Source organism: Rattus norvegicus, chromosome 5, assembly GCF_021556685.1.
Source record: "Rattus norvegicus strain SHRSP/BbbUtx chromosome 5, alternate assembly SHRSP_T2T, whole genome shotgun sequence".
Classification (NCBI taxonomy): Eukaryota; Metazoa; Chordata; class Mammalia; order Rodentia; family Muridae; genus Rattus; species Rattus norvegicus.
In genome coordinates this window covers 7,358,573-7,371,486 of record NC_141538.1, presented here as the reverse complement: position 1 = coordinate 7,371,486, position 12,914 = coordinate 7,358,573, and the positions used below count along the sequence as shown (strand labels likewise).

The 12,914-nt window shown below is 39.4% G+C and overlaps 1 protein-coding gene across 10 annotated transcripts in view; it reads right to left on the bottom strand.

Annotated features, from left to right (window-relative positions):
• Positions 1–418: 418 nt before the first annotated feature.
• Jph1 (junctophilin 1) overlaps positions 419–12,914 on the bottom strand; it is a 102,117-nt gene continuing 89,621 nt past the window's right edge. The window contains exons 5-7 of one of the 10 annotated variants that reach the window (XR_015619445.1): positions 12,288–12,383; positions 7,613–7,768; positions 419–655 (exon numbers count right to left, since the gene is read on the bottom strand). Coding sequence is in view for 8 of the 10 variants with exons in the window: in NM_001106630.2 (NP_001100100.1) it covers positions 12,303–12,383 (81 nt within the window). In the remaining 2 variants the exon portion in view is untranslated. Of the gene's footprint in view, positions 1,250–7,490; positions 7,769–9,850; positions 12,384–12,914 lie in introns of those variants that run through there. The other 9 variants (XR_015619446.1, NM_001106630.2, XM_087547817.1 and 6 more) reach the window with 9 other exon arrangements.

Sequence of the window (12,914 nt, the reverse complement as noted above, 5' to 3'; positions counted from 1 at the left end):
CTATGTGGGTGCCATTGGATAGGCAAACCACTCTATGCTGTCTGACTTGTTTTTAATTATTAAAATCTGGAATGATAATGGCTATTTCATGTATTTATTGCCAAGAATAAGGTAAACAGTCTGTCATTCATAGAGCATTTGTGATAGGCTGGCCTGAATATCGGAATTGGGAAATGGTATCAAGTTCATAGGGTACAGTTACTTCTATTTGTCGGGTTGTAGCAGGAGCTGGGCCTGCAGAAGATGGGACATTCTAGTTAGGCTTGGGAGGAGGGCTCAGGGTGGAGTTAGGTTGACATGGTGTCAATTCAGGGTTTTCTGTGTTTTAGAAGAATAGCTCCTTGAAGCACAGATAGGAATTAGCTATAAACAGTTTCAAACTATTTTTCATGTAGGTACAAATGATAAACATGAGTATGACTGATAAGCCTTGTTTTCTACTTTTTATTTTAATAACAGCTACTATCTTGAAAGGAGAGGGGATTAAACTTGCAATGGCACATTTACTTAGCATGAAGAATTCAACACTGGTATTAAAAGATCTAGGCTTTTCCCAACTTTTTGCTTCTCAAGTCTTCTTGGGTTTTGGTCTTATACTTGTTGCATCTGCTGCTTCTTGGTTGCAAGATCACAGTCATAGCATAATGTTCCATATCTACATTCAAGATGGGAGAAGGCAAAAGAAAAGGAAAGGGAAGCAAGGGAGAGAGTGAATCTGAATGGACATGAGGATGGTTTAGCACTGTTGGCTTCTCTGATAGCTACCTTTCTTTCATTCAAGAAACAAACTATCTCAGAAGATCCAACCAAGTTGAACCAGAATTAGATCACATGATCTTTGTCCTCATATTAAGTGTAGGAAGTAATTTACCTGGTAAGAGAACCAGGATTACCCAGTGATGGCTTGCTGCCATACAGAGGTAGTTCACCAGCTGAAATTCTAGCAACCTTCCAGTGATATCCTTTGTAGATCAATGGACTTCTTCAAACACATGAAGGAGGTGGCTGTTTTCCAGGGCATAAAAACTGTAAGGCCATTAGAGAAGAGGAAATTTTGACACCTTTGGTTTCCTATGGCCTGAAGGAGCTCTGATTCGTCTTTTTCCAACTTCTTCTGCTATCTATAGGTAAGTTAGAGGATCTCTCTAAGTAGATGACGATTGAAAAATACTGGTGTTGCTGCCTTCAGCCGGAGGCTCAGAAGCAAAGGAAGCTAAAAGTACAGGAAGGAGACCATGATCCAGTCCACCTGGAGCAGGAAGGGGCACATGGAGATTAGCAGATGGTCCTTTGATGCTCTCGCTCCACCTTATCAAGAAAAACTTTCTAGAACCTTTTCAATTCAGTAAAAGCTAAATATCAATAGCCACCCATAGAAGTTTGATTTTCAAATTCCTTGTTATGAAATAGAAAAAATCATGCATTTGTGATTAGTGACATCAACTTTAGGGATTAAAATAGGTTATTATAATAATTTCAAATATCTCTATAATATTAAGAGTAAGTACTATAGATTTTTCTTTCCTTAAGAAAAGCAGTAAGTTTGGGCATGGTGGCACAGTTTCTTAGTCACTGCACTTCAGATACAGAGGCATCGATGCAGATCTCTGTGAGTTCGAGTTCAACTTGGTCTACACAGTGAGTTCTAGGACAGCCGGGGCTAAAAAGTGAGACCCCATCTCAAACAAATAAACTAACAAACAAACAAACAAACAAACAAACAAACAAAAAACAAAATACAGAAAGAAAGGCAATGAAAATAAGCTAAAAAAACTCCACTGGTGACACTGGAGAAGGATGTTGGTAACAGCTAGGAACAACATGAAGATACCAAGGGACTTGCTTACAGGAGCAGAAAGAATACATTGTAACAGGCAGAACAAATAATAGCACTTAAAAATACAGGTATTCATGCTACATTCAGTACATGTCTGGATCCTTTGCACAGTGTTCTTGTATATTCAATGACATTCCATCTAGTTGGCATGTCTCATAGACATCTCAGGTCCACGTCTAAAGCTGACTTCAATGTCTTTGGTTCACTGGAGGGCACCTCCTCCTCCCCTCCTACTCCCTGTAGTTAAGGGCACCAGAAAGTCCAGCTGCTCAGGCTAGGGAATGCCGTTCTTGTGAATCTTTCTTTTCCCTTACTCTCCACAGCAGATCACTCAACACTCTGATAGAATTCTCTCCACTTTAGTCTGCCCATTTCTTTCCACCCCGTAGTTGTCAGTGTGAAATAAATAAGGAACCAGGATCTCTCACCTCTGAAATAAACTCCTAGCATTCATTATGCTGTCTAACCAGCTTAGTGTAATGTCTTTTTAGAATGCTGCGAAATCATTTGGTGCAGCTACTGTGAATGGTCTGCTGGTCTTATTAGATACAGGAACAAGTTGCTTTCCAAACCAATTGCACTAAAGTAGCCGCAAACTTTGAAAAGTGGAAGCAAATGGCATCTCAATAGTTCTTTTGTGAATCTCAAGATATCTTTCTCTCTTCTAAGTCAACACCCCCACTCCATGTAGCACAGGGGCACTGACAATGAAAGCCAGAGCTAGATGGTAGGGTCCCAAAGCATGTTGTGGAAAATGGCTACTTTTCAGGATCTTGAGGATGCAAGGACAGTGTTGTTTTATGCATTAATCAGCTAATTAATGCTATATGTATGGCATTGTCTCAGAGAATAGGGCATAAGGGATAAAGTCTCTGCCAATTTCTGTTAGAAATGCAACTTTGGGTAGAGACAGAAAACCAGATGACTGCTAAACAGAGTTGAGGACCAACTGGGTACAGTGGACAGTCTCTGAGGAAAGGACTCTCCACAGGAGTGGAGACTTGTGAACAGGAAAGCGGCCTGGCACTGTTCAGTAGAGATGTGAGTTCCAAGCCTAGTCTTTTCTTTTTTCAGCTAAGGATATAATCAATATGGCATGCATTAGATTTTAATAATATCGTTTGAATTTTTGTAGCCACTACTGAGAATGAGCATGTTTTCTGACCCTGAGCATTTCCTTCTCTATACATGACCCATATCATCAGACTGTGGCAAAAAAAAATCTCAGGCCTGAGAGAGAAGGCTCTGATGCAGATAGGGAATTTATCTTTGCTCCTTGAAGAACTGTCTTCCTAAGTCCCACATACATCTGTGGACAAATATAAGGGGCAGGATGTTTTCACAAAAGCAGACTTGCTTCCTGTTAGTGTCTGTCTTTCTTTGGCAATGGAGCTTCCTCTTCTAGGCCAGTGGTCACTGAGGGAGTTCAGGAGGATGTGATGGAATTTGTACATGCAAACACCATAGTTATCATTAATGATATTTTATTTCCTTTAAAAACTAGTCAAAAGCAAGGGAGAAAATCTACACAGATGGACAGAGGGAGTTGTGTGTAGGCTGAGGAATGTGAGAACTCTGTGATAAAAGCAAAAGATCTGAGTGTACAAATCTTACAAGGATGAGGTCCAACATCCTATCTGGTTTGAGAGAAATGTCTACAGAAAAACTACTACATGTATTTGAGAATGACTTATTCATGTACCAACAGAATATGTATCACTGACCACCTCAGATGTTAATGTCATAGTTCATCAACACCAAAGACTCAACCTTCCTGCTTAGTCTGGCAATTCAAAAGGTTCTAACTGTGCCTGGTGTTTTAACCACACAGTGACCAGAAAACAGAAGCTAAGCTGCCTGAAACAGAGAATAGAGTGCATCCAGGATGTGAAACTTGGCAGGTGTGTGTTATATGTTCTCTTATGCAAGCAGAAGAAAATTATTAGCTCATTAAGTTACTGTAAGCATTAAACACTATGTTGCTATATATGTGTGCTGTTCAGCCTTCTTTTTCTTGTTGTATCATATGTGCAACTAAGTTGAGGTCCATGAAGGCAGGTGCTCACTGGTACTTGTGCACCCCTTTGGGTTGTGGCACCATTCTCAAACCTATCATCTCCAAAAACTATTTACATTAATATTCATAACAGTAGGAAAACTACAGTTATGAAGTAGCATGAGAAATGATTTTATGGTTGGGGATCACCACAACATGAGGAGCTGCATTAAAGGGTCATAGCATAGGGAAGGTTGAGGACCACTGTGCACCCACATCACCTAGGGGACTGTTAGAAATGAAAAACTCTAAGCCAGGCTTTGTGGTTGGCTAAGGGCAAGCACTCTGAAGGTTGAGGTAGGAGGAGCACATTTCAAACCTTCCCTGACTACAGGACAAGTTTAGGGCCAGTTGAGCAATATAATGACACTCTGTCTCAAAATAGAGGGCTGCAAGACAGCTCACAGTAGCACCCTTGTCAAGCATGTGTTAGGTCCTGGGTTCAATCCCCAGTACTGCTACAAAACAAAAACAAGAGGAAAAATATGAAAGTTTTCTGACTTGTTCTTTAGAAACTATGCCAGAAAAGGATGCAAAGAAGTTCCAACACTTATTAATGTTTGAAAATGACTTGAGAGTGTGTTTTTACAGTTGTATTCAATGTAATATGAGATAGGGTAAAAGTAAAAAAAAAGGGTGTTTTAATGATGTAAAAGTTAACATTCCAGTAGATTTTCTTCTGTGAGGTTTTCTTTAAAATAATGAAACAATTTCTAAGTAGAATTGCTTCCTGTTAATTAGCAAAGACAAGCACAGGGTGTGGCTAACACTGGATAGGCTGTCACTGAGCAGTAGCAGTTATAGCTTTTAACCATTTTCTTGATGGTAGAGCTTTTAGTGAATGGTTGCTATGTTACACAGCACTAAATGATCTAACAGCATCTTTTGTTCATGCTATATCTGATGAAATAGATTCTAATTTTTATTTAAAACCACAACCATTTGCCTGTGTTCATAACCATGACAATTACATCTAATAACTAGGCTTGTTAATACTTGGTGCATATCAATGGCAATACTGAGGCCCCGCTCACCATTCTCATAAGCAAGCATCATCACTAGACAGACCTTTGCCAAGCTCTTTTTTCATATACTTTAGCTATATCGTTTTATCACTCAGTTTGTGCAATAGGCATTAATGAGTAGGTGTACTCAGTCTGAGGAGTCTATAGCATTACTGAACACTCCTAAGCCTCTCATGTGAGATGCATCACTAGGTGCAAATGTACCTTCTGATGACCATCCTTTGCTTTGCATTTGTCTGCCACTATAGCCTTTGTGAAGAAACACAATTTCCATAAATTACAAGGATACCATATACAGGACATTCCTTCAGGCAAGATTTGATACTTAATGATCAGAGGCTGGTAGAACTGCATGAAATAAATATGTAATACATACTTGATGGCAAAGTAAAAATTACTAAAGCCAAAAGGTATTTGTTAAAATGAGCCTATATATAAAATGCGACCATATATATATGTCCTTGTTGCAAGGAGTAAAATGAAATTTTGATTACAAGCAAGCAAACAAAAAACAAACTCATTCATGTTCTCATTTCATAGACATCAAAATAATTCTTGGGTCCAATGACCAGGCCCAATGTGGGATCCATCTCATGGGTTGCACCAAGGCCTGACACTATTCCTGATGCCATGGTGTGCTTACAGATGGGAACCTGGCATGGTTGTCCTCTGAGAGATCCTACCAGCAACTGACTGAAACAGATGCAGGTATACCAAACCATTTGACTGAAGTCTGGGACCCCTATGGTTGAATTAGGGGAAGGATTAAAGAAGCTTACAGGGAGAGTGAGCCTATAGGAATACCAGTAGTCTCAACTAACCCAGACCTTGGGGAGCTCCCTGAGACTGAGCTACCAACCAGGAGCAGGTCCAAGGTCCCTGGCAGAGGCCTATCTGGTCTGGTCTTAGTGGGAGAATGCACTTAATCCTTGAGAGATTTGAGGCCCCAGGGAAGGGGGAGGCCATGTGGAGTGGGGGCGCACCCTCTCCGAGGCAAGGGGGATGATGAACTGTGAGAAGAGAAACTAAGGTGGGGGAGGGCAACAACTGGAATGTAAATAAAGAAGTCGTGTAAAAGAGACACAAGCTTGGTGAGAATGGAGAAACTGGTATGTTATGGGAAGTCTTGACGGAAAATGAATGCTTGGCCAGATGCCAACATATATGAAATCATGACCTGCCTTTCTTCCTTCCTCCTTTGCTCTTTTCATCTGTGGTGTGAGTGAGTGTGTGTGTGTGTGTGTGTGTGTGTGTGTGTGTGTGTGTGTGTGTGCAGGTGCACATGCTTATGTGTGAACACATGGAGGCTATAGGTCATGATGAAGTTGCTTCTACTTTTTCCATCTAATTTTTTTAAAGATAAGATCTCTTACTTAACCCAGAACTCTGCATTTTGGCTAGACTGGATGGCCAGGGGTCTCTAGGTTTCTACTGTCTCTGTTCCCATTTCCAGGTGGGTTACAGACATAGATCTCTAGACTTAGCTTGCATGGGTACTGGGGATTTGAATTCAGATTTTTATGCTTTTGTGGCACTTTATGCACTGAGTAATCTCCCTTACCCAACATCTTACATATCTTTATTTGAAATAATAGTCTCATTTATCTGACCTATTTGTCAAACCTCATTGCATGCAACTACCAAGTAAGGAAATACTGAGGAAAGCACAGTGCACATGAGGAGTGAAATACTATGCCAAATCCTTTATCATCACAAATTAGAGTGTTTTAGTACTGTTTATTATGGTGATAAGATTCCATGGCCAAGGCAACTTAGAGAAAAAAAGGTTATTTTGTGCTTACAGTTTCAAAGGGTTAGAGTCTATGATAATCATGGACAAAAGGTAGGCATTCATTGAACTCAAGCAGTAGCTAAGAGTTGGTTCACATTGATCCACAAATGTAAGAGAGAGAGAGAGAGAGAGAGAGAGAGAGAGAGAGAGAATTTGTGGGCTTCTGAAACCTCAAAGTCCACCCCTAATGACATGCCTTTTCCTGTAATAAGGCCACACCTCCTAATCCCTCCCAAACAGTTCCACCATTTGAAGACAAATTATTCAAATCTATGTGTGTCATCCTAATTCAAACCACATATTCCCCTTTGGCTCCCATATGATAACACAAAGTGTGTCTAGTGTAACCTTAGTGATAATTGCATACTTTCATATAATTGATAACTTTTAATGTTTCTAACCTCTATAACTTTTTATTTGACCCAATCACTTGATATATAACTTTTTTTCTTATTTTACTGAAGCTCAAGCTGGCTTTGGGTTCTATCATCCTACTTTAGTCCTCTGAGTGCTGAGATTATAGGAGATAAAGCTGCTCCTAAAATGCCATTGGTAGCTCTTTGGTCTTTTTTTTTAATCAGCTTTAGAAGGAGCTATTTGCCCATTAAGCACTTGCTGTACTAGTTAGATGTGGTTATCCAAACACCCATAGAAAATGAGAAAATTAGATGACTTTTGACCTCTCTCTCCACTGTGTTTGCCTTTACTACACAGGATGGTGAACCCAGTACTTATTTTTTTCTACCATGTGCCATAAATGATGAAGTTGTAACATATACAGTCCTGAAATAGGCCTTTATTACTTTTTGGGGGAGAAAAATGGATTTTGCTGAATACTCAATATTCTTCACATTTTTACGTTTGCCTGAGAAAGTCAATATGGGAATCAGCATGATACTTACTTAAAAGATGGCAAGTGATCTTCTGTGGGATCCTGCTATACCACACTTAGGGATGTGCCCAAGGGACATTTCCTCTTACCACAGAGGCACTTGCTCTACCATGTTCACTGCTGCTCTATTCATGATGGCCAAACTTTGGAAATGACCCTGATGTTCCTCAACAAAAGAAAGGATAAAGAAAATGTGATAGATTTACAGAATCAAGTATTATTCAGTCATTAAAAAATCATAAAATTTGTAGGCAAATAGATGGAATTAGAAAAAAATCATCCTGAGTTAGGTATCTTAGACCCAGAAAGGCAAACATGGTATGTATTTGTTTATATGTGGACATTAGCTGTTAAGTCAATGATAGCCAAACTACAATCTATAGAGCCACAGAGGTTAGGTATAGAGGGTATAGATAGATCTTGGTAGGAAAGGGAAATAGAATACATAGTTATGGGTGGAGGTTGGACCAGAAGGATCAAGTGGAGAGGGGAGAGGAAGTTGCGGGAGGGAACACAGGTAGAAACAGCTAAAAATTCAGGGGTATTTGAGGGGGTAGTATGGAAGCTCAATACAGTAGAAACTTCCTAAATTATACACATAAAAGGGAAACTAAATAAAATTGCCAAATAATGGGGGAGACAAAGTCACAACTGGCTATTTCTCGTCACCAAACAAAGCTTTCAGTAGTGTGACTTGGCTACGTCTAATTGAGCTGTTGGTTAAAGGTTTCCCATGGGAACTCCCAAACAACTCAGGCTGTTGCCAAGACTATAAGTTGCTTTTCACAAGCTGACAGCAAGTCCCCATTACTGAAGACAATGCTCATATAACTCGGACATAGAGAAGATGAGTGGGTACCAACATATATCCTTCAACCCTATGTTCTAGTGTCTCTGGTACAGAAGCATACTCTACACACTACCAAAACCAAACCAAACCAAACTAAAACACAAACATCAAGGCAGCCCCAAACCCTTTGATCAACAATGGTATCCCGCCTGCAAGATATGTTATTGTAATGGTGGCACAGAGTCTGTGGGAATTACCAATCAATAACTGATTTGACTAAAGGCCCACTCCAAGAGAGAACCCATACCCAATTCTGCTTGGGTGACCAAGAACCAGAGATTAGATAGCCCAGGGACTTAGGGTAAATCAAAACACTACTAGTCTAAAACAAAAAAGAAATAAAGAAAGAAAGAAAGAAAGAGAGAGAGAAAGAAAGGAAGAAAGAATAGCAACACTCCCACCCCTGCTGAAAAATGCCATAGTGATGACTCCTAGTGATATTCTGCTATATTCATAGATCAGTTCTTTGTTCAGCCATCAAAGATGCTTCCTCTTGCAGCAGAGCTCTAAGTGGGATGTCTCTATCAAATCCCTCCCTTCAGAGCTCAAAGAACACAGAGGAAGAGGAAGGAGAAAGAGTTAAAAGCCAGAGCGGATGGAGACACTAAAAAAAAACCAAGATCCTTTAAATCAACATGAGCAAAGCTCACATGAACTCACACAGACTGAGGCAGCAAGCACAGGGCTTGCACCAGCTCCTCTGTGTATTTATTATGGCTTCCAGTTTAGTGTTTTTATGAAATTCCTGAGTATGCAAACGAGCGTGACTCTGATTTCTGGGCCTTCTCTAGGACTCTTTTCTTTTTTTTTTTGGCTTGTCCTGTTCAACTTAGATGTGATAGTTTTGTTTTATCTTTACACTATCTCTAACAAGCTTGTTCTTTTCTAACAGACAGAAAGGGAGTAGATCTAGATTGGAGGGGAGAGGTTGGGAGGAGTAGAGGGAGGAGAAACCATAATTAGGATATATTATGCAAAAAAGAATCTATTTAAAATAAAAGGGAAAAAAGAAAAAGAAAAAAGTCCCAGTAGAAAAGGCAAGAAGACAGAGTGGAGCAGTGTGCCTGCTTTCTGCCCTGTGGCTGTGCTGGGCTCTTTATTCCCTTCTATTGTTAATTCTTTAGGACATATCTTTTATCCATATTTTATTGAATTGCTTTAATTGTAGGCACATGTGTGTGAACATACACATACCATGGTGTATGTGTGGAGGTCAGAGGACGACTTTCAGGAGTCTGTTCTTTTCTTCTACCATGTGGGCCCTGGGATTGAACTCAGGTCATTAGGCTTGGCAGCAAGCTGGCTAACCTGCTAAACCGTCTCATTAGTCAAATTCTCTCTTTTAGTACTACCATCTCTAACATCCCCCACACCCCAGTCAATAATTCACTCACAGAGGAAAGACATCTCGAACTTTATTAATAACCAACATTTTTATTAGGGCAGTTACAGTTGTGGAAACTGTACATTATACATTTTGGTTTTAAGGATTATAAATTAAGGAACCCACTGGTAGGGTTTTTCACAGCAAGAAACTTTAAATAAACAAAGTCATGTTTTATTAAGTACATTGGCAGACTTCATGTGCTGTCCAAAATGTAGAGTACAGTATAACAACCCATTAGAAAGATCCTTCATGGAAAATACAGCTGTGCACATTTTAGAAAAATACCCACAATTTGAGCTTTGTTTTAAAAAAGCTTATAAATCGTATATATTTATAAATGGAGCCAACAAGCTCACTTTATAAACATCCTTTAGTTCTCTGTTGCCCATTATTTTCAAAGCATTACACATTTAAATAAACACTTATTCAGATTAAATATTCTATTTCTTAAAAAAACAAACAAACAGCCTTCCCAGCATAAGGAGCTTCAAGGGTAGGAACAGGCAGGGAGACTATGCAGACGACAGACAGACTTAGTTTGTTCTTGAGTAAAAATGGACTCCCTAAAGTCAAAGCAAAATGTAAAAAATAAATATACAAGTTGTAATTTTATTTTCATTTGCTCTCTTTCTGCCTTCTTCTTTAATCCATATTGGTCATACCCAAGAGTCTCAATATATTGCACTTCTGGAGAGACCACCACTGGTTTACTACCCTGTAGGTGATGAAGCATGTGGTCCTCTCCTGTGCTATCAGGGGAGTGACACACACTGTCTCTGCAAAGGCCCCTAAGTAAGAGACTCGGCTGACACCATGATATCCTGGATAAAAGTTAGGAAGACTTCCCCCTCCACAAGGCAATGCCTTTAAGAGATTCAGACATATCTTTCCTACACTGATTTCTTTTTAAATAATTATTTTTTTATAAAGATCATGTAGTTTCCCTAGTTAAGCATGCTTCTCAGTAAATTATATAATAGAAAAAAAATCAACATCAGAATGATACAGGACAGCAAAAGACAAATATTTAAAATAAAACCATCTAAGTCTTTAAAATTTAAAATAGAATTACAAAACAACTTTGAAAAACACTGAAGGCAGAGAAGGGGCAGTGACTTAACAAAACTTTACTGTCTACCTGAATGCATTCAACCAAAATTCGAGCTGGGGGTGGGGTAGAGAAAGAGAAGAGTAGCTATTAATAGATCTTGCTTAACTTTCATGGGAATTAACAGAGCCACTGACAAGATTTTATTTGGTTGTAACATACGTCAGCAATGAAACCGAACCTTTAACCACTGATTACTGAAATCCATGCAACATTTTGACTACACTTCTTGGTAATATGTAGTCTTTCAGCTTGTAAAATGTAGCACCTGAGTGCGTCAACAATTCACCTCAATGGTGTTAAAAATATTTAATATTAAATTATTTCTTTGGAAGGTATAATACCTTCAGATCACTATATTTTAAAGATAAATAAATCTTTTATTGATTTAAAAAGAATAAACAACATGAAAACAATGTATTGCTATTAAAATAAACACTATATATTTTTTAACTAGTCTTTTGTTGTTGCTTTTCCTTGAGATGCAACCTGTGTCTTCTCATCCAGCCAGGATTGCGAGTGGAAGATGACTATGCGGTCATATTTAAATAAACAGCAAAAATGAGCAGAGTTGTGCACAAGCAAATGAAATATTCCCTTTCAGAACATTCCAGGAGATGTTAAAGCAGTAGGTCACAGCAGAAGACCTCTGAGTGATGCTGCTACCTACTTCTTCTAATGAGATAGGAGTGAATGTTGGCGCCATGCCCACTGCAACACAATCCTCAGACTGCATTCCTCTGGCAGTCTTCTCAACCCAGCTCCCTACTAAAAACGTCAGATGGTAAAATAGTAAGGCAGCTGTTGACTTCCATCAAAAAAAAAATTGCAGGTCCATACATTTCCAGTTTAGTCACACTCTGCTAGGACAGATGGAGTAGCCAACGCCAAGAACTTCGCCGGATGGGGCTGCTTCAGCAGATTTTAAAAAAGAATCATTATTAAGCTCTGCTTTCCAACATGGCTGTATGCTTCAGCTCCCAGAGGACCCCAAAGACACAAAGCATTCCTGAAGAACCTGAAAGGTCCTCTGGCTGAATTTTCCAAGTTTCATTTCTCTTGTGATCCCATCCCAATTCAAGCCTCCTTGCCTGTGTCTGAGTCTGACTGGGGTGTGGCAGTTAAAGGGATGAAGACACCAAGGCAGAACTGTGGGTTCAACTCCACTAGTTGTTATGACTTCACTGAAGAGTCAAAACAATTACAGCAATAGGTAACCATACTGAATCACAGTCAAAACTAAAGTGAAGGACAATGTCATTGTTTTAAAAAAGTTGTAAATTGGAATTGGAGAAAACGATGTTACTGTGATGTTTTATAGAAATTAAGGCTATGCTTACCTTTCCTAATTCCAATCAAGTGAGAAAGTGAACAAAAAGAATGGCCAACCCAATATTCAACAACATGACCAGGACAATCATGATGGAATTAGGGCCCTGTAGGAGAAACAGAACAGAGCAAGCACAATGTTTCCATGTCAGTATGGCTGCTTCACAGAAACCCATCACCAGAAGCAACTAGCAGAAATGCAAGCATAAAACATTGTGGCAGAAACTAAGGCATGAAAGAAGGTACGAATTAAAAACAGTAATGTTACATTTAGATGTTGTCACCATCCAACTTCCACTTAAAATTAGTCTAGATTTGAATTAAGTTTAAAAATGTCTTCAAGCTGGGTGGGGTGACACACACCTTTCTTTAATCTTAGCACTCTGCGCCGAAGTCAACCTGGTCTACACAGTGAGTTCTAGACTAGCAGGGCTACATAATAAGACCCATCTCAAATTTTTCTTTTTCCTGTAACAATGTACTCTATTCCTCTCCCACACTGGGAAGAGTCACGGGAAAGGAGCTGGGAGGGGGAGGGACTCAGCTGTTCTTAGGGAGTGAAAGGGTCAGAAAAGAAGAGCGGCCTCTCCTCAAGGCTGTCAGAAAACAATGAAACCAGAGCATTTCATTCCTCCAAG